Below are 23,042 nucleotides of genomic sequence, written 5' to 3'. Positions count from 1 at the left end.
TGTGTGTGTATGTGTATGCAAAGTGCAGAGAACATACATCAAGTCCATAGAGTACAAATGTCCCATTCTATTATTTAAAATTTCAATTTATTATAAGTCGTGAATGTTTTCCAATTCATAAAAACATACTCCACTTATTCCTACGTCCTTGTTTGGACGTAGAATTTATTAGTAATAAATATTGTCTTAAAAAGTTTCATGAAGTGAAAAACTAACTATTCTTCATTTCAAGAATGTTTCACTATGTAAATTTCTACTTCCCAACTTGAAATATTAGAAAATTTTCCGGTTCCCGAAATCCGGTTCCGGTTCCGGAAAATTTTAATTTGTTGCTGTCTAATTTTCCTCTACAGAAATTCAATTTTGTCGCTGAATGTGCAGTTAAATATAGTGGAAAATTTTCCACATAACATCACTATACATAATATCCAAAACTGTCCGGATTATGAAAAGTGTTTTCACTTGTTTCTACATCGTGATGAAAATTTTCCAATTCATGAAAATTCCTTACATTTATTTCTAGAGAGCAATAAAACTATCCGATTCACAAAAAGTTGTTTTACTTTTTGCTTCAAAATGATGAAAATTTTCCGATTCAAAAAGTTCTTCAATTTTTCCATACAAGACACAAAATATTTCGATTTGTGGAACATTGTTTCACTTGTTCTTACATAGTACTGAAAATTGTGTGAGCCGTGAAAATTTTCAGATTCTTTAAACGATCTTTCACTTTTTAACATTTTTATACATGATTTCAATCAATTTTATGAATACTCGAGGTACTGTTACTTGATCACTGATATTTGTCAAGAACGGAAAATTTTCATAGAAAGAAAAACATAGAAGAAAATTTTCCACCTCACATCATGGCCATACAACGATGTAGGAATAAGTGGAGTATGTTTTTATGAATCGGAAAATTTTCCAGAAAATTTTCATGACTGTGCTGGATACTGAATAAGAATGTGAAATAATAAAAGAAACAATAATAATTAATGCTTGCTTACTTCTGAAAAGCAGTTCTTAAATGTTCCACTTACTCAGTAAGCCGACCGCATGGACGTCTGAGTTGTGGCAGTATGTATCGTCTCTCGACAGTCGACATCTAGGGTTTCGTTTCAAAATAATAATAATAATAATAATAATAATAATAATAATAATAATAATAATAATAATAATAATAATAATAATAATAATAATAATAATTTATCAACATATATTCGACTGTGACCGGGAAAAGTGGTCGGCACAAATTTCTAATGAAAATAAAAGGAAGTAGTAATAATAATAATCAGGAAAATTTTATTTATTTCATACACTTATGCTGACATGTTTCAAACTTTGAAAATTACGCTTAAAGAATAATCCCCCGGAGATGAACAATATCCACTGTACATGTTTGTGGTAGTGGATACAAATGAGTTATTAACGCAGTTTCCTGATATTACTACATATTTTAAAAAAATATCTTAAAGTTAATCCTTTTTCTTTTTAAGAAGAACTTATGAATAGTGACCACAGTGAGCCAATAATGAATGTTGTCCATGTAGACCATTGTTTTGTTAGCCATTGGCATGTTGGCCCATATTGAGTATTTGTCTAAGGTCATTTGCACACGACAACGAAAATATATTATTATTTGATGTAGAGTATTATACAAAAGAGTAAAAATGACTGCCCACGGGCACACTTATGAGGGAAAAGTCCACTGGGTTCGCCCTTCCCCGAAACTTCGTAGTTTGACAGACACCTGTACCCTTGGTTAATAACACTGTACTTGACTAGCAGAGAAATTATTGAGCGTACCTGATGTTACACTGCATTCGGTTCGCGCGGTTCTGGGTTCGATTTCCAGTGGGAGTGATTGACCAAAATGGTTTCGATTCCATTATAATAATTAGACCCACATATCTTTTAGTCGCCCTGGCATAAACGTGAGTCGCTAAAACTAAAACAAACCAATGTATTTTATTTTCTCCTACGAGGGAAAATAATTTGGTTCTATTATGTTTTTCTTCTGGTAATATTAGTAGCAGTATTTAAACAATAACTTATCATTCGTATAGGATGTAGAATGTAGGCATTATCGGCGCTTCCACCGATATTATCGTTGCCGTGTGCAAAGGACCTAGGTCGTGAACGTGGGACGTTAAACTGAAAGATTTCATTTCACGAAAGAAAGTTGTATACAACAGTTTTTTTGCAAAGCGTGCATTAGTCCCATCCTACATGTCAGCAGTGAATTTCAAGATTATTTCTATTTTGGCAAATATGTTAGATAGCTTGAAAAGTTTTTCCCTAACTCAAACGTACATGTACGCTCATAATACGTATTATAAATTTTGGTCGCGTTATTACGCTTGCTGCATTATTTTAACAATTATACACAGATAATTTTCAAAATAGAAGATATATACTAATTGTATACGTAATCTTTATGAGTCAAGTAGCACTGAACATTCATGCAATTGGATTGTTTTGTGTTAAATCTCTGTTAAGTGGTAGTGATTAGCACGCGAGGCGGTGTGACACGGATTCGTGTATGTGATCGAGCAGATATAAGTTGTTCAAAATAAGTAACCAGTCGGATTTTCAAAACCAGTAATTTTTTGTGGGTACACAGTTAGTTGGAGTGAATGGATATATTATTTTCACGGTCGTACAGTGGCGTAACTGAGGGGCCCGAGGAACCTGCAGTGCGGGGAGGCTTGCAGGATTTGGGGGCTCACCGCGAAGCAAATGTCAAGAACTATAGGCAACAAAAGTGAGCTGAATACGGAATATCTATTTCCCTGAACATTATTTACTTTAGAAAAGAAAAATATGCTCTGGGTGAAAATTCACCCATTCTAGCAACATCAGTTTAAAACTAATCTTAACACTCAAAGGTTAAGAGAAAATACATTTTGCGGTTTTCGGTGAGTATTAATATTAACTGTAATTTTATTATATTCCATGGATTTATTAACCATTGTCTTCTACTGGGACATAATATAGAGGGAAATTAATGGGCATGGGAGGGGGGGGGGGCAAAAATAATCGTGCGGGGGAGCCCGACATTCTTGCGTTACGCTACTGCCGTCGTAGGTGTATTGATAGTAAAGGTGTCGAAAATTATGGCGACGACGGAGTCATGGTTACCAAACGTCTGTTTTGAACCGGTTTGTATAAATATGACAATAAAGACAGTAAAGAAGTTCAAGCAAACTTATGGGTGAAAATGCTTTCGTTTATGATAAGGGTTCAGAATAGATGATTAAGAATAGATTTACCTAGATTTTTATGCAAATAGTAATTCTTAAATGTTCTGAGCGTTGCATATTATTGTTACGCGAAAAAATGAATGTAATGTGGATACCTTCCGTTAAAGACACTATTACCCGTGCAAAAATTACCGTTACAGTTACGTATTGACACCTTTAGAGAACTTGACCGAGCAAATCGTCTAATTATCCATTGTAAAATACAGAATTCAAAAATTCGGTTCCATTAAGAGTTAATGTGGGGAATACGTACGTTCGTACTTACATCAGAATATTATAAGGCCTGCCAGCGTGATCCTAACAAGCGTTCGAGAGGCTTTCAACCCATAATGAAATTATACAGCTTTTCTGTCAATTCAGGAAAAACTGAAAGTCGGAATAAGTCATTCCATATCGATTCTTACAGATATTTGTTTCTATCAACTATAAAGGAAGTGATAATCAAGTGCTGCTCAGAAATTGGTCACGTACTTATTATACATGGATGTGTGTGTAAAGAGAGGAACCAGTTGATTCCAGGTTCTGTTGATAGCATTTTAAATTGTTCAGAATAACTTCAAAAATATATCCTGGGAACAGTTTATAATCTTCAAGTAGACACGAAGATATGTTTAAATTTCTGTGATGTAGTAAAGAAAAAGTCATTTATAAGGACAGAAGGACATTAACAGTTACTCATACACTACCGTTTCTGAAAATTACATAACCCAGAAAAGTAGCCAGAGTGACACCAAAGTCAGACGGTAAGTAGCACAGTGTACTGTCAATAAGAGATTAGATTTGCAAAGAGATGCGGACGCGTAGGCCAGGCAGGTTTCCTTCTTGTTCCACCCTCTCTTGTAGTAGTGTTACGCCACTCTCAGTCAATGAAGAGTCTCCAACTGAAATGGAAACACGAAATGAAATACAAGTAAACTCGAATCACGTGCCACATGCACTAAGTGAAGTGGAAAAGTGGAGACGTTAAAACACATGTGTGCACTTAGCGTGTTACGAGGTAGAGGGAGATTATATGTTGACGAGAAATTGATAATTCGGGTGAGGGTCTATGAGCCAGAACTGAAACAACAGTCAGCGGAATGATATCGGTCTGGTTCACCACACAGGTACAAACTTCATCGCAATCCCTCCACTGTTGAGTTAATAATAATCGTAGCGTATAACATTAAGGTAGTGATTTCGTGCACTGACAAAACTGTGAACTCATTTTACTAATCTCCTACCCTGCAACTACATGTATGTCAGGTTATTGGAGAAACGCCCTGAACGTCTACACACTTCACTCATCGTTCATGATAACGCAACAGCTCACAAGGCAACGTGTATGCAGAATCTTCCCTTACGACGGGCATGTAAAGCACTTGAGCATCCATCATATTTGAAAGACTTCTCGACTTGAGATTTCGACCTCATATCAAAACTGAATGAGTCAATCCGTGTAGCAGGCGTTCATAACGTGAAGACGTTGCCACAGCAGTGAGCCGGAAATTGGAAGATTCGTTCATGGTGAGGCCACTGGTATTCGGCGCATTCCGCATCGTTAACTGAGTGTGGTGGAGTCTTTAGGAGACTATTCGAAAGACTCCAGATATCACTGGTATCTGGGCTTAACGTAATTGAAGACTTTGGGGCAAAAACAGTTTAAGTCCAAAAAATGAAAATGTAAAGGAGGTAGCTTCACAACGGTTTCCACTCATCCGATTTTCTTAAAACTTAGCACATATATACTACGCTGGAAATAAATCGACAGATATATTTTTTTTTTGTTTCTTTCGAAAAATAGGTTAAGGAGGCTAAGGGCCCCTTTTCAAAAAACTACTCCCTTGAATAAAAGGGCCACATTAAAGAAACAAAACTCTCCCGATGCAACGATGACTTTAAACTAGGAAATACGGGTTTTGTCGTTTTTGCGAGAAAAGAGTTTCAGGGGGGCAATGGCTCCCTTCAAATGACAAAGGACTCCGCACAATCCTTACGGAAATTAGACTTAGGTGGAATTGCTTGAAATCATAATATGTTGTAGATATTGTGAACCTGAGAAAAAGTCTCAAAAGTCTCAATTGGCACAAAAAAATCACTGACCGTTTGGCCACTACAGGGTCACTTTTTTGAAAACAACCGAAGATAACGATATTCTGGATTTCAGTAAAAATGACTGAAACTGTGATATGTTGTAGATATTGTGATCCTGAGAAAAAGTAACGGACATAACCACCAATCATTGACAGTTTGGCCACTACAGGGTCACTTTTTTGAAAGCAGCTGAAGGTAGTGATATTCTGGATTTCGATGAAAATGACTGAAACTGTGATATATTGTAGATACTATGATCCTAAAAAAAAGTCTCAATAGGTACCGTATGGCCACTACAGACCAACATTTTTGAAAGAGTGGAAGGTAATGGTATTCTAGATGTCGATAGAAATGAATGAAGCCGTGATGTGTTGTAGATATTGTGATCCTGAGAAAAAGTCTGAATTTGTACGACCATCCATCACTGACCGTTTGGCCAGTATAAGGCAACATTCTTACAGGATGGATAGTAATTTCAAGAAAATCGTAGACCTTTACGATGTCGTCCCTAGTACCCTTTGTAATTGTCACAGAGACATTTACTATATCTCGTTGTAAAGGTTATGGAACGAAGATTCCATCGAGTTAACTTTTGTGTCCCTCGTGCCAAACGCGTAAAAGAAGAAGACGAAAGTTTGAAGACAATGAGATTTTTTGTTTTTGAAAATTTGTCAAAAGCTAGCAACAATGTTACTTGTCGTACGAAGGAAAAATATTTTCAAGTGTACGCCAGACATTGGATAGAATCATGTAAAAAAAGTGAAGGACGAAAGTTGTATACCAAGTGAGAAAAATTTCGAATGTGTTTCCTACGAGAATCACGCGGTACACATTTCTCGCAATATTTTGGTCTACTCTGACGTCCCTAATTGGCACAGCGATATAATCCATACCTCATTTGAAAGACTATGAGACACATATTTCAACGAGGTAACTTTTGTGCCCATCGTGCTCAACCCGTAAAAGAAGAAAAAGAATAAATTCAAAAAAATTAAAATAAAAAATACATTTTCTCGAAATTTGTAGCGCACAAGAATGGCCATACACAGGATATCATTAGTTTGGATGTTTGTTTATCTTTATTGATACCACATTTTATGCTTGTAGCTCCTTTGGAAGGAGAGTCACCCTCCCCCAAATGCTGAGGGGTAGGGGGAATTATTACATCCAACTTCTCCTCCTACCCTTCCTCTGCTGGACTCGCGATGTAGACGAAATGCACACCGTTGGAAAGATTGATCCTTTTTAAAGAGATAGACACTTAAATCATCTTTTTAGGTTAATTAGACGCGAAGTGATGGAGGTTTAAACTGCTTGCTCAATTCTTGAGCTGTTCGTCATTTAGACGTTAAATGAGCATATGGTAACTGTATTCTGGTTTTCGGTGTAATTGTTTGAAACTGTGATATGTTCTTAATATTGGATCCTGAGAGAAAGTTTCAATGGGTAAAACCACCCATCACTGACTGTATGACAACTTAAGGACTACGTTTTTTGACAAAAGCAGAAGGTAGGTTGGATTACGGTGGAATTGGTTGAAACCGTGATATATTGTAGATATTGTGATCCTGAGAATATGTCTCAATGGACACAACCATGAATCACTGACAATTTGGTAACTACGGGACCACATTTCTTAAAACAGCAGAAGATAAGGATATTCTGGAATTTTGGTAGAATTGTATGAAGACATGAAAAGTCCTATCCAACAACCCGAATAAGGGATGGGGAGAGTAGCGTCTAACATCATTTAAGCATAGACAACATTCCGATGTTCATCTTGAGGGACAACGGAAAACACTGGAAAGCATTAGACAATTTTTCTCAGGATCACGACAACGTATCATAGTTTCATTTATGTATATACATCGTAATCAAAAATATCATTATACCCGACGGTTTTCAAAGATCTGCATCTGTAGTGGCCATATCGTCGACAATTGATGGTTGTGTCCATTAAGACTTTCTTTCTGGATGACAATATCCACAACATATCACGGTTTCTGTCACTTTGACCAAAATTTAGCATATCACTATCTGCGGCTAAGCTGCTTTGAAAAAAAGTGGCCTCGTACTGGCCAAACGGTCAGTAATTGGTGATTTTGCCCATTAAGCCGTTTTCTCTGGATCACAATATCTACAACATATCGCAGTTTGAAGCAATTCCACCGAAATTCAGAATACCGTTACCTTCTGCTCTTTTTTTTTTTTTTTTAAAAAAAAAAGCTTTGCAGTGGCCAAACGGTCAGTGATGGATGGTCGTACAAATTGAGACTTTTTCTCAGGATCACAATATCTACAACACATCACTGTTTCAGTCATTTTCACCAAAATCCAGGATATCACTTTCTTCGGCTGCTTTCAAAAAAGTGGCCCTGTAGTGGCCAAACGGTCAGTAATTGGTGGCTGTGCCTTTGAGACTTTTTCTCAGGATCACAATATCTACAACATATCTCAGTTTCAGTCATTTTCATCGAAATTCAGAATATCACTATCTTCGGCTGCTTTCAAAAAAGTGGCCAAACGGTCAGTGATTGGTGAATATGTCCGTTACTCTTTCTCAGGATCGCAATATCTACAACATATCACGGTTTCAGTCATTTTTTACTGAAATCCAGAATATCGTTATCTTCGGCTGTTTTCAAAAAAGTGAACCTGTAGTGGCCAAACGGTCAGTGATTTCTCGTTGTGCTCATTGAGACTTTTGAAACTTTTTCTCAGGTACACAATATCTACAATATGTCATGGTTTCGAGCAATTCCCCCGAAATCTACTTTCCTTAAGAATTGTGCGGGGTCCTTTGTCATTTGAAGTGAGCCATTGCCCCCCTGAAACTCTTTTCTCGCAAATCTACAAAACCCGTATTTCCTACTTTGAAGTCATCTTTGCATTGGGAGAGTTTCGTTTCTTTAATGTGGCTCTTTTAGTCAAGGGGGCCGTTTGACCCCCTTAACCTATTTTCCGAAAGAAACAATAAAAATACGTGTTGATTTATTTTCGGTCTAGTATATATATGCTAAGTTTGAAGAAAATCAGACTACGAGAAACCCTTGTGAAGCTACCTCCTTTTCGCTTTCATTTTTTGGACTTAACCTGTTTTTGCCCCAAAGTCTTCAATTGTACTTCTTATAGTTTCTAACTTTGTGCTTCAAAGTAAAACACGATTAAAGGTAATTTGTAGTTCTAATTTTTCTCATGCTTTATGCTGATGAGAAAATGTATGCTCTTTGGGAAAAAAAATGCCATAACATTTGATACAATTCTAGTGAAAATGATGTAAAGTAACAGAATGATATTGCAATGTATTGAGGCCTAGCCATACATTTCACATAAAATTCTATTATGCAGTCTTGAGAAATGTGGAATACTAGATATAACGTTATATTTGTTGGGTAGCAATTTAAAAATCATTAAACAGAAAGTCAAATCTGGAAACTATCAGTTATAAAACTGTAAATAGGGAAAGGTCTTAGATACAATTATAATTTAGTATATATTATCGACTTAACGTAGAGGGACATACAATATATTTCTGATAAAGTATGCGATGAAACACCTTCGGAGCTAAAGAAAACAATAATGTACCGTTTAATAAAAAAGTCTTTGTGGTTAATGGGGATAAAACTGAATATTTCACAACAGTGATAACGAGTCTTTAATTTCTTCGGTAGGGGACAGTGTGTTACTTGTATACAGTAAAGGATAGTTTTATATATTTTGACCTACATCACAATACAAGTTGCCTGGTGGATGTAGCAGTGGTAGGCCTCGGCACACTGCATAGTTGGAGGGATTAGTGGGCACTGGGTAGTGGATCAAGTGGGTCAATGGGTCATGGGTCAACAGGACATGACCCCTGCAACCCACCATCCACCGACCCACCATGGCCACTCTGAACCATGGACCCCCTCTGATCCACCGACTTACTGTGATCCACCGACCCTAACTTTTTAATTTCAAGGTTTTCTTTATTTTTCAGTTGCTTCTATTTACTTATCTGAGATGATTATATCTAAGTAAAAAAAAAAAAAAGTCTGGCACTTTGCATATTGATATTTGTTATTGTCATCATAGCAATAAGACTTACCACATGCTTTTCGAGGTGGGGTGCTGACTGCCACAGCCAATTATTGGTGCTGATTGCCACGACTGGCGCTGATTGCCAATATCAAGGTGTTGATTGCCACGATGGCGTGCTGACTGCCACGAGCCTGAGAGAAAGTTGCTAGGCGTAACATTACCGGACGCCAAAAAGCATGAGAGAAACGTGATGAACCTTAGGATCGTCTTGTTCAGACCAATTCCTAACAAAGGTAAACAGGTCTCTGTTTGTACACTCATGTCCAGAATTATTGTCGCATGACTATAAATATGGTGTTCTAGTAATATAATTTGATAACGAATTCGCCCGGTATTCCTTATAATGTTAGTATGTGTATAATCGTCAAAGACAAGTATGTGGTAAATTTCATGTCAAAAAAGCAGTAAATAAGAACAATGAAAGGAAAATAAAATCTTCTTGTGCATTTAGTTAATTTTATTTTACTCATTATGATTTTCGTATTTATAATTCTTTTCCTATGAAATTTACCACAAATATACATTTCCTGATTATACACATAGTATCAGTATTAAAAGTACTCTGCAAAATCATTATCAAATTATATTCTTACAAGAAGACAGTTATAGATATGCGACAATAATTTTGGACATGAGTGTACTTTCAGTTTTATCAGGTAGCTGTGCGTAGAAAATTGGTACGATTTATGTGTTCTCACTTGAACTCCCTATGTCAGCATGATCTGTGTACAGCTGCGCAAATTGTTTCGAGCAGCTCTTGAAAGTTCCATCAAAAAAGCACTGCTGGCTGTCCCTCACAAGGGAAGTTCAGGAGAAAGCACTCGCCTGCAGAGAAACCAAGCATGCCATTTGAAGCCCCAATTCATGCTGATTACAACAAGCTAATAAAATTCTTGTACGGTTGAGAACGGTTCGAGATTTTCAACTTGGAAGTTTAAATGAGAAAATGAGGATATGCGCATTTCTACGCGTTAAATACAACATAATAGTAACGAATATTGACATTCGAATTGAAAGCTATCGGAAGTAACAGAAAAAAAGTGTTTCGCAATAACTAACGGGTTTGTTAGATACAATTAGTCATTACATTGTTCACAATAATCATAGGTTAGAGATGAAAATTGATCACTTTCGTTCTTCTGTTTTATGAAGAAATGACGCAGGCGAAAGACTCCCTTGCACCATGAACATTTTATATGTGCAATTGCGTTGCATCCGTCAAGGGAACAGTTCGCAGAACCAAAGCAAAAAGCAAATTCGACAAGTGATTCAAAAGTTATAGGCCTATAATTTGTTCGTATCTGCCTTGTAGAACGCAAACTGAAACAATCCAAGCATCTCGGAAGTGATTCGTATGGACACGAACTTAATTTGATTGTTTCGTTGGTACATTATAACGTCCGAATGAAGAAGTTTGTTACTTTGTACGAGTCTCCTGCCATAATCTTTTCTTTTCTTTTCTTTCTTTCTTTCTTTTTCTTTTTCTTTTTTTTTTTTTTGATCGGACTCAAAACACATCAAATGGTTGCACAAATCGTGTGCAATTCTTTGATATCTTTTCAAGCATTACGTCTTTGCCATACGTCATGCAACTTGTAATGGACAATTTGTCTGTGAATGGACCCCAGTGATTAAGCAATAGTAAGTTCAAACAATCAGGCTTCGCCATGGGAGAGAATACTTAACGCGTTGAAACGTACATCCACTCATTTTCTCATATAAACTTCCAGGCTTAATGTCTCGAACAGTTCTCAACGTACAGGAGTTTTATTACCTGTTGTAATCAGCATGAATTCGTCCTTCAAATGAGATGCTTATTTCTCTGCAGGCGAGGGCTTTCTCCCGAACTTTTCTTGTCAGCTGGCTTCAGACCATCATATCCATTAAATAATACAATAAAACAATTAATATAAACAATGAAATGTGCAAATAGTATCCTCGTCGCCATAAGTGCCTTTACATCGCAGTGACGGGTATGTGACCGCGCAGTACTCCAAGGAAGGGATGGTTGTATAAGAATTTGTGATTAATTTTGAAGAGTTTTTATTTTGACTAGTGAATTAACATAGGTGAAGGGAGTAAAAACACAGATTTGAAGCATCAGTTCACTGTTATTGAAGCATCAGTGCACGAAAAGATTCGTATTCTCAGTTTTTCTATTTATTGTTTTATATGTTAAGTTAAACACCACAATATGTATCACTGATATCGCAGATCGTATTAATTTTTAAAATCGTGTTTGTAACCTATTGTCAAAACATTCATCTCCAGACATGATGTAGAGAGAAGAGAAAGAGATACGTCATCTGTAATATATGTATATGTGATTCACTAAGTAACTGTAGAAATTAGTTAAAGGACACATAAGAGAGCGAAAAGGAGGTCTAGAAGTCTGAACATTTTAGAGACGTCCTAGATAGGTGAAAATATAGTTAAAAATTGCAAAGGGTATCATGTAATTTACCTTTCTTTTCTTATATTCTAGTATACTTTTTCTTTCACATCCAAACATCTCTATTCAGAATTATGAGATAAAGGTGAAGAGAGAAACATTTCCATTTCAAGAATTATATCAGGAAAAAAATCGTTTGACTCAGACTAGACTCGAACTCGCAAACCTTGAATCCATGGCTCAGTGCTCTACCGATTGAGCTAACAACTTTTGTTGGAAAAGCCTGATTTCTACAACTACCGGTTGCTGAATGGTGTGTATTAACCAAGTTTGCCGATATAATTGCTTCATATAGCTATTGCAATAATAATAATAATAATAATAATAATAATAATAATAATAATAATAATAATAATAATAATAATAATAATAATAATAATAATAATAAAGCAGAAGAAGAAGAAGAAGAACAGAATTTAAAAAGTCGCATATGTTAAAAGTTTGACGTGCAGAGTAAGTCCTAATGTGAGATTTTATTATTTATATATAATAAATGTAAGCGTGGTTTGTTCGTGCGTGCTACTCAAACTGCGCAACTCACTACCTAGTCCCATAAGGGTAGGTACAGTAGCCTTGCGTCCTCCAACCGTGAAGAATATTTGGGTTTGAGCCTATGCGTGTCCTAAGAGGAAGGAAGAGATTGAAAGAAAGAAAAGTGGTTTAGAAATTATGCAAACGTAGAATATCTCACGAGGTGAGGTGATATAGAGTTCAGCGTGTCTTTCAGCTACTACCTACTCTATACAAGACGTGCATCTACGACTTAACGTGGAACCAGAACCACACGACTCCTGACGGGAATCGAAACCCGTATCACCTCTAGTTCTATTATGGGAGACACAGGAACATGTAAAAATACTCGAAAATGAACGATATTAATGTTAAATCCATAGCTTTTGAGTACATGAATTATGTATGATACCCTCTATATCGTTCACATCAAAGTTTAGCATTATCGGCATGGAGGTTTAATGGGAGGGGTGAAAATTAAAAATTCCTAATTGAAAGATATGAGTGTCTATTCAATAGCTTTTGGGGTCGCTGAAATGAATAATTACACTCCCGATACTATTAAAGCCCAAAGCTTTACTCTTTCGTTAGCAGGAAGTTTATTCATTTACTTAACTCAGGACACCTTAAAGTTAAGGATATGAAACTCGATGCATATATTTCTAATTCAAAATTATTATATACGTATTGTAGCTTAGACTTCTAAGGAGGGGAAGGGACAATTTACGCAATGATTTCCTTCACATTCGAATAAACTACTGCCCCATGATATTGCGAAAACTCATTTCAAGTGGTGTCATTGCTAATAGTTTTCCGTATTTGTTTATATCCCTACTCATTTATAACAGTACGGTATCTCATTTTTCCTGTGACGGGAGCAACACCTGAGCGAGCATTCAGTAAAGTAAATGCCATTAAAATCTATATTCATAGCACAGTGGTGCAAATAAAGTTGAGCTCTTTGGCAATCTTTTGCATGGGAAGCGAATAAAGCCACCACTTTGGAAAAGTAGCTAATGAATTTCTCTCCGAAAAATCTCACCCGCACATTTATTTTACAGGTGGTGGTTTATAGCTATACTTAAGTTCGTTGAAATTGCTCCAGTGAGGCGAGACACTGAAGTCATTCGTAATAAGGGGGGAAGGGACATGTAAAAGTAGTCAAATATGAACAATATTAGTATCGAAATCATAGTTTTCGTGGTCGCAGATGAATAGTGACGCTGTCGATGTTGCTTCGGTACACCTTGTCTCAAAAAGGTTGAGCGCATTCTTTATTGCTGTTTCGAGGCAAAAATTTTCTAAGTCCAACTTCGGGTATCTTCGGGAAAAAGTAAACCAGGTTCGAACCTCGAAGCCAACCTTTGCAATCGGGAAAAATCTTGCAGATGTGTTTTTCTTCTTTTAAATATAATAAGACTTGTTACCAATTATATATAAAAAAGCAACATTGATTGAAATACTTAATGATACAATATTTCGAAACTGTATTAATGCCAGCACATGCTTGTTTGTCATTTTGCTCTCCATACTTAATGGAATATTTAGATACGTAAACGAATCTTTCCATTTGTAAAAGAATGGTGAAAGTTAAGACATAAAACATTATTCTCTCCTGAGTACTAAAATAAGAGTCAAAGTAGAACAAAAACAACGTTTGCAGTGGATATGAATGTAATTATTATCTTAAATACCGTTATATATTGCTAGAAGTACTATTCGTGGAGCGCTTGTGTTAGCTCAGTGGTACGCCGCTGGATTTCAAATCGTAAGGTCGAGGGTTCGCTTCCGATCTGAGTCAATGTTTTTTTATGAAATTCTATGTTCTGCAATGCATGATAAATTATATAAAATAATTACATTAAAATACGTTAGTTGTATATATATAACATATAATCATTGCAGAACATAGTGATTATTATGTTTAAAATATAACAGGTGTTCACAGTACGTTGGTATTCTATGATAAATGTGAATGTTAAATACAAATTAAGAAAATAATATCATCTCAATAAATAAATTATGTAGTGTATTTATTTGCAGCTATTTGTCATATAGGGGTTACTTCTGAACATTCGTATTACAGCATGTCATTGATATTCTTGAAAAATTATCCGAGGCATAAAAAGAGGGTATAAACAGAGAATCCAAAGTCGGAACGCTCGCAAGAAATTCATGAACCCCAAAGGTCACGTGAGCAGACTGGAATTGTCCTTATGAAGCATGCCTCAGCAGAAGGTCTTTACATAGATTTTCAATTCAATACCTGATATATGCTTTTGCAATGTGGAAGTGGTGATGCCTTTGGTCGCTCTCTCTCACTTTCTCGCTCGCTCACTCTGTATTTATATATATGAAAGTGGATGTATGTGTGTGTTTCGACATAATTCTGATATGTCTAGAGCAATTTTAACCATATTTCTTACAATCTGGAAAAGAGTACTGTCGGGATATATACCAAAAATGCTAGAAAAGGATCGATATTAGTATCGAATCCATAGTTTCGTGGTCGCTTAGGTAAACAGTTCTACTTTCAATTCAAGTCCAATTAAGCTCCCATTAGCACCCAGGGTGGTTACATAGCGACAAAAAATATCGAAATCAACCAATATTAGAGTCGAAGCGTAAGTTTTCAGTGCCGCATTTCCCATTAGTCCAACTAGGCCCGTAACATATTTGAAGAGTGCAAAGTTTAAAATTTTAATTTTTTCGTATGAAAAAGTTAAAAAAATCGAGAGCAAATATACTATTTCATGAGCAGTCCTCTTTTACTATTCTAATATATTTAATGATAGCGTAAGAAATCTGAAAATAATTCAGAACATGTTTACCATTTATTTTTTGTTACGTAATTGTAGCTGTAGCATCTAGTGAGTGGTATTTAACTGCAATAAATTCACTAATTAAGCATATTCGAATTAAGTTTTATTTGTAAGTTAGGGATCAAGGGACGGAGAAATGTGTAGTTATTGGGGGCGCAGTAGTCATATTGGGAAATGTAACCTTCGTGTGAGGTCTTTGTTCATTGGATTGCCGACAAACACCATTGTAATCGTAGCAGATGCTTCTTTTGGAGCTGTCTCGTAATTTCATCATTGTGTCAATTAAGGAAGTAACAAAGTGTCAATTTATTGTGAGATATGGATGTTGCACAATACTTTAACTGCTGGAAGGCAGAGAGACATGTGAAACATGAAAGAAAAGGATACAATTTGAAATTGACAAGCTTTTTGTAACACTGTTACAAGTGGAACCTTGTGTCATTAAAAGAAAGAATATATTGTCAATTTAATGTGACATATGGGTGTCTGAGAAAGTTTAACTGTTGGAAGCCAGAAAATAGTGTAACAGCAGGACGTGAGAAAGTCATGTAAGCTAAGAATGGCGTAGGAGAAAGAGAACCCATTGATAGGGAGAAACGAAAGAAACATATACACAGGTGTGCTATATTTTTGGGTGGTCCAGGTTTTTTGGAGGTGGAGGGGGGTGTACTGTACTTTTCTGTGGACATTGCTTAATTGGGGGACTGTAACTTGCACCCTATGGAGAGATAACAGACATTATACTGAAGGAGAGAGAATGTAAGAAATACCTTGAAAATGTTACATTGCCCCATACTGAAAGACATGGCACAAGATTGCATAGGGAAAGTGTAGTGTCCTTTTGAGCAAAGGACCAGTTTAAATTAACGTGGGACTTGTTGATATGGCAATAGTTAAGGATTATAACACCTACAGTGAATTTTGTGTGGATGAGAAAATGTGATGTTAGTTGCGACACACCTGTATGTCTAACTCTTTTTAGAAAAGAAAGAAAGAATTGAAATAGTTGAAAAAAGATCTTTTAAGTTGTTAGGATGTAGAAAGTTATCTGAGAAAAATGTATGTGACATTTATTGTTGACGGTTGAGACCCCCTGTAATTTTGAGTTGAACGTAACTCTTTTTAGAAAAGAAAAAAAGATTTTTGCGACTTGTTAGACAGAAAAATGTTTTCTACTCCGATAGAATGAAAAAAGAAAGAAAGAAAAAAAGCCCTTTTTCTGGAAAAGATTCTTGTTAACTTTAAAGAATAGCTATTGTACTTGTTTTTGTGAAAAAACGAAAGGGCGAAAACAGACAGGTTGTGAGTGAGATTGCTATTATGTTAATGGTTTAACAGAGGGAGAAAAAAAAGAAAAAAAAGTATTGTTGAAGTTAGGGATACTATCATGAATGGATTTTTGTAGTTTTGAAAAGGAGTGTGAGAAACTTACGTGGAAAATAAGATAATATTTGCAATAGAAATATAGATATTTTGGGGTTATAGATTTGTTTGAAGTTTTAATTTAGTTGAATTTTTATGCCAAATAGTTGAAAAGATGAAGATAAGAAGAGACAAGATTGGTTCGATAATATATTATAGTTGAGAAAAAAATAGATTAAAAATGTGAGAAAATATATATGGTGTGTGTGTGAATAATAAGGTAATAATACGGATGATTACAAACTTATATTTTTGTAGTTGGAATATTGAAAATGAAATATTTGAGTTTACGATGCATGGTTATTTTGGTTAGGCTAAGGTGGGATTAATATTGTTTGGGAAGAATCATAAATACTTTGAGAATTCGAAGGAACACAATATGATGTGAATGGATTTTGACTTGACTTGATGGTAGTTTGGCATTTGGTTTCAACACCAAGGCTACATGAGACATGGACTTAGTGAATAATAAGGGTATAATACGGATGATTACAAACTTATATTTTTTGTAGTTGGAATATTGAAATTGAAATTTTTAAGATTACGTTGCATGGTTATTCCGGTTAGGGTAAGGGAGAGGATGAGTAAAAAATGGTGAAATGAGAAAGTGAGAGGAAACGTAAGAATTGCGAGAAAATGCATGATGAGAGTATTTAGATGCTTTTTACAATAACCTAGTAAGTAGGGCGCACACCTTTGATATGTGTGCGGTTAGGGTGAAGGAGATGATAATAAGTGATGAATGAAATGGTGGAAATGGGACAATTGCGAGAAAACCCACGAACACGGTCTTTGTTTACCACAAAGTTGAATTGATTGGGTCGGGGATTGAACCTTTGGTACGTTAGATGGAATATTGTATAACGTAAAGTATAAATATGTAATATATTAGTGAAAGAACATGATTATATTGGGTGTATATTAAAATATGTATGTGGTGTAAACTGTGATTGAAGCTGAGACTTCAAGAACGAAAGCTGAACGCCTTAGTATTGGATTGTAAGTTAGATTTTTAGTTTTAAAAATGTCAGTGTATGGTGCCATACTTACAGAGAGAGACGGAAAAGAGCTCTTCCAGTGGTGAATAAGATAATAAAACTGAAAAAGGCAAACCTTTGGTTTCGTTTTCGTTTTGCAGAACCTACAAAAGTGTATTGTTTTTTTTTTTTGGCTATTGTGAAGTATCTAGACGCTACAAGCTGTATTTAAGGGAAAGAGTTTCTTTTATGTGAGAATTTATTGTTTGTAGAGAGATACTTGCGTAAATTTTCTGTTGTATTGAAGGGAAGTTGTAGGGGGCATCCTTTTAAAAGAATTTTGCTTTAAGACATACAGTAATTGGACGAAAGTGTTTGCAGGGGACGCTAAGATTTGAAAAAAAAAGAAACCGTAAAATGTTTGGCGTTAGTTTGACTCTTTTATTTGTGAAAAAATATAAATATGTTGTTTTGGAGAACACGCTTATTTGTATTTTAGAGCTTAGTCGGTGATACAACGTTTGCGTGTGATAGTTAAGGAAAGGAGTTTTTTAGTTGACCAGAAATATCTATATTTGGAAGGTAAGTTGAATTTTGTTTTTTATATTTATTCTATAAAGAAATAATGAAAGAACTTAACTTTTATAGATAATTGAAGTGAGAATATAATATCATTTTTAATGTAAATTGTAACATGAGCTTATTTTTATTTGTTGACTTTTAAGAAAAATAAATGAGAAATATTGAAAAGCTGAGGTGGAATTAATTTTTAAATTTATATAATAGCATAGAACTTATTTGTAAACCACCCAAGTAATTTTTATTAAACTTTTATATATATATATATATATATATATATATATATATATATATATATATATATATATATATATATATATATATAGAGAGAGAGAGAGAGAGAGAGAATGATATTATGTGTTTGCGGAGGAGGTGTTGAATTTATACTAAATTATTTTTTCTTATCTTTGTTTTAGATTTTTTCCTGGATCGATTTTAGGAGATATTTTGAAGGAATTTTTAGATTTGAGGTAAGAAATAAATTATTTTATTTATTTTTAAACTTAAGAGAGGAAAACTGCTGAGCTTATTATGTTTAATTGACTTTTTGGAAAAGATCAGTTTTAGTTGCGAACATTTTGACTATAGTATGTGTAGCCTAGTTTTATTGAGAGGAAAGCAGGAAACGATGGAAAAATAAAAGCTTATAAATACCATAGAAAATGGAATATTTCAGTTTAACGTCCCACGATTATGCCCTTTAGACTAAGAGTGACGGGTGATTAAGGGAAATGAATGATCATGGAAAAATCGGTGGAATGAGAGTGTGGTAGGAAATAGAAATACGTGAAACAACCCATGGACCTTATGTTGTCCACTAAAAAGTTACATGTTTAGGGATTAAATAAAACACCTTACGCATTAGAGGTACTGTTGAAACATATGCATAGAAATGAGGAAACGATGGAAAGATAAAAGCTTATGAATGCCGTAGAAAATGGAATATTTCAGTTTATCGTGTGACAATTATGCCCTTTACGCTAAGACTAACGCATAATTAAGGCAAATAAATAATAACTGAACAATTGTTGGAATGAGATAGTGGGAGGAAACGGGAAAATCCACTAACAGAATATTGTTTAACAGAAAGTTAATTTGCGGGAAATTGAAGGAGGGATTGCATACACCAGAGGTGAGCATTATAACATTGAGGTACCGTTTGAACATAACGAAAGGAAAGCAAAAGATGGTGCAAAGATAAAAGTTTATAAATGCTATAGAAAATAAAATTTTTAAGTTTGACGTTTTACGCTTATGCGGGTTAGGCTAAAGGGTAATAATGCAAGATGGATGAAATGGTGGAATGAGATAGTGGGAGGAAAGGGAAGAATTGCGAGAAAACCCACGCTTACGGTGGTTTTGTATAGTGTATACGAAACAAGAAGATGTGATATAGCAGTACTTACATGCCTTTTTACAGTGACCTAGTAAGTAGGGCGCACACCTTTGCTGTGTATTTCTGTTAGGCTAAAGGAGATGATGATGATGATAATGAGTAATGAATTTTTTTATATTGTTTTGTGTTATGCAGAAAGCTTTTGAAAAAGTATATAGAAAGTGTGAGGAAGCGGGAGAACCCCGACAAAACCTACACATATGGTGTTTGCGCAGCATAAATTTGACTTGTTGCGGATTGGGATTGTATGAGAGATTTGAAGCACCGGAGGCGGGCATTATAGTATTAAGGTACCGCAAACTGGCGTTAATAAATATTGGAATTTATTATTAGAAAGAGGATATGAAATATAAACTTTTAGTTAATTCATGAATTGGAAAAAACAAAAGCAATGTTATGTAAAATAATGTGGAATTGAAATTAGTTGAGTGAATGTGATGAATTGAACTGAATTGTTTTACGTTTAAGGCACCGCTATCTTAATTGGAAAAGTGTAGTTTGCCATATATTTTTGCGTGTAGATAGAAGGTTACGTAATAGTGCCATGGATTTAAACACACTGTTATTATGTAGTAGTTTGGCGATGACAGTTTTTTAATATTGGAAACACTCACCAACATTTATGACATGAAAATTGATAATGTAGGTGCAAGTGTACCATAATTATTTTGCAAAAGAGATAATTGAATTATTATTAGTAATTTATTGTGTCTTAAAACTAATTATATTTGTTAGGTAAAGAATTGGGAAAACCTTGCATGTGTAATATTAGTATGGATTTAACTAATAACGTGCAGAGAAATGTTTTAATGCCTAAATTTAATTGAAATTGATACCTATATGGACTTTTTATTGGGAATATCACTATTTGAGGGAGTGTGCTTGCGACTTAAATATTATTATTATTATTATTATTTTTGGAATATATATTGCGTTATACCTGTTGTACAGCTTTATGTAACTGCCCTTATGTCCGAAAGAATAAAAAATAAAAATACAGGAAACATGAAAGCATTGGGTGCTAAAATATTTAGTCAGAATGAAACTAAATTCATGAATTATATTATAGAAATATAAGTATAGAAAAAATTAAATGACCGCATTTAAAATGTGGGTATAAAGTTGATTATGAGTTTAGCGTACCTTTGAGCAACGAGGCAATATGAGACGTGGACCTACAACTTTACGTGCAATGGGAACCATATGAGTTTGCCCCGGGAACCGAACGCTGGTTACCCACGCAAAATGCGCGTACGCTAACCGCTTAGACATGTAGGAGCTTATGAACGACAATAGTTTTTAGGAAAACTGGATTTTGTTTTTTTTATATTAATTTATTGAAAATATTGAATTGTTTTTTATGGCACTTAGCACTTTATATTGCACGGTAATGCGAATTAGGGTAAAAGAAGATGATAATTACGGATGTGGAAGGAAACGGAAGCATTGCGAAAAAATTATGAACATAATATTGTTTACTATAAGATTAGTTAACCAAATCTCTTGTTAAGGAATGTCCTAGAGGGTATGTTGACAGGAAAGAAAGGGAGGGGGGCGAAGAACACTACAATTAATGAGTGATATTAAAACAGAAAGATTATACGCGAAAACGAGAAGGTTAGCGGAGGACTGTGGAGCATACAAGCTTGTTAGCTGTGGCAAGTGACTTGGTATTAAAGGCAAAATATCTATAATAATGACTTAAGCAGAAAATAGAACTATGAAGCAAATGTACTAGAGAAAATTACTTTAGGATTTGTGTAGGAAAAGTAAAATAAAAAACGTAATGATAACTGAATATTATCTTGGTAGTATTGTAAATAGGAATGTTTCCTAGGAAAAACTCTTGCTTAATTTTTGTGGAATTTCATATAAATGACACGAATATGTTGATACATTCGTAATAAGGACGTATGTTATTTGATATTTTGAATATTTAGGGAGAGACAAACATACAAATTTTTTGTTGGGAGGGTTACAAAGTAATTTTGTTAGAATATGTTTGAAACTGGTAATTTTTAAGGTCTTGTGAACATTTATATGTAGGTTACTTTTAAAATTAAGGTAAAAAATTGTTGAAAAAATTAGTTTGTTTATGATTGAAGGAATGAAATATTACTTTTGTTGAAAATATAGGTAAATTGCGTTATAAACATGATTTAGGGAACTTAGCTCCCCAGAGTTTTTAGTGATGGAAATCAAATAAATAAATAATACCAGTTTGTTTAGAAGAGAACAAATAAAAAATAATTAGAGTCATTATTTGTATTGAAGATCCAAGTTTTAAGAACTGATATGTAAATAATGAAATAACTTTGACAGATCAAATTATAGGCGCTAAGCGAATAAGTATAAGAGTGATAACTGAGTATTCAATGTACAATAGCTATTTATTTTGAGAATAGAACAGTGAATTGTTACTGATAGTTATATAATTGATTGAATGAATTATTGAGAGATATAAAAAATAAGGTGATACTTATTTTGATATATTTTTAACAGCACGCATGCTTAAATATAACCTGTGAAATTTTATAGTATTATTTGATATTTATAAGTGTTATTTTTTGTTTTTTGCAGGATGGCACACCACAGACAAATTGCAATTATTCATTTAACTAACGAAGATTTTGATGTGATTGAATTAAATCCCGAAGAGGAGGAGGAGGATGTGGTTCAAATAGATCCCAAAGAGGAGGAGGAGGATGTGATTATATTAGATCTCAAAGAGGAGGAGGAGGATGTGATTATATTAGATCCCGAAGAGGAGGAGAAGGAGGATGTGATTATATTAGATCCCGAAGAGGAGGATGAGGAGGATGTGGTTCAATTGGATCTCGAAGAGGAGGAGGAGGATGTGATTATATTAGATCCCGAAGAGGAGGATGAGGAGAATGTGGATGAATTAGATCATGAAGAGGAGGCGATGGAAGATGTGCAAGAGGAGGAGGAGCGGGCTACGATAGATGAAAATGGTGAACAGGAAGAGGAGGAGGTGATGCAAGATGAGGTGGGGGTACAAGAGGAAGAAGAAAACAATAGGGAGATTGAAATAAATGAAGAGTTTTTGAAAACAATGATTAAATTACAAAAATTTTTAAATGTAGCCATGGATGTTAAAGTTTTACATACATTTAATCAATTTCTGAATAAATGTCAAGATTTATATATCGAAGGGAATAAAATGTAAAAAAAAACACAAAGAAAAAAATGTAAATATAAGAAATAAAAAGGAAAAAAAAGAAAATTAGATTAGACATTATAAGTTGTGTGTTTTATTAATTCCAATATCATTAGTTTAGGTAATTTGAACTGAGAAAAATCAGGTTTTAAGGTTACATGGTTTTTGGGTGGTTGGAAGGCTTTATAGCGACAACATTTTTTATGGTTTTTCTTTCAGTTTTCCGGTTGATTCTAAAAAGACTGCAGCTAACAAATGGACTGGAGTAAGGTAATGTATATTTTTTT

The 23,042-nt window shown here is 34.6% G+C and overlaps 1 protein-coding gene across 1 annotated transcript; it reads left to right on the top strand.

Moving 5' to 3' along the window:
- The first annotated feature begins 17,981 nt into the window (after nt 1–17,981).
- LOC145681988 (uncharacterized) lies at nt 17,982–22,764 on the top strand. Its single transcript, XM_081753589.1, has 3 exons — nt 17,982–18,181; nt 18,595–18,648; nt 22,155–22,764. The coding sequence occupies exon 3, from the start codon at nt 22,156–22,158 to the stop codon at nt 22,762–22,764; it is 609 nt and encodes a 202-aa protein (XP_081609715.1). The 5' UTR covers nt 17,982–18,181; nt 18,595–18,648; nt 22,155.
- Nucleotides 22,765–23,042: the final 278 nt, after the last annotated feature.

Source organism: Thermobia domestica, chromosome 3 (assembly GCF_964235325.1).
Source record: "Thermobia domestica chromosome 3, izTheDome1.hap1.1, whole genome shotgun sequence".
Lineage (NCBI taxonomy): Eukaryota > Metazoa > Arthropoda > Insecta > Zygentoma > Lepismatidae > Thermobia > Thermobia domestica.
Note: the sequence above shows the minus strand (reverse complement) of the source record. Positions and strands in the feature narration are given on the sequence as shown.

Coding starts and splice junctions, on each gene's coding strand:
- LOC145681988 (XM_081753589.1), top strand. CDS start 22,156: ATGGCACACCACAGACAAATTGCAATTATTCATTTAACTAACGAAGAT.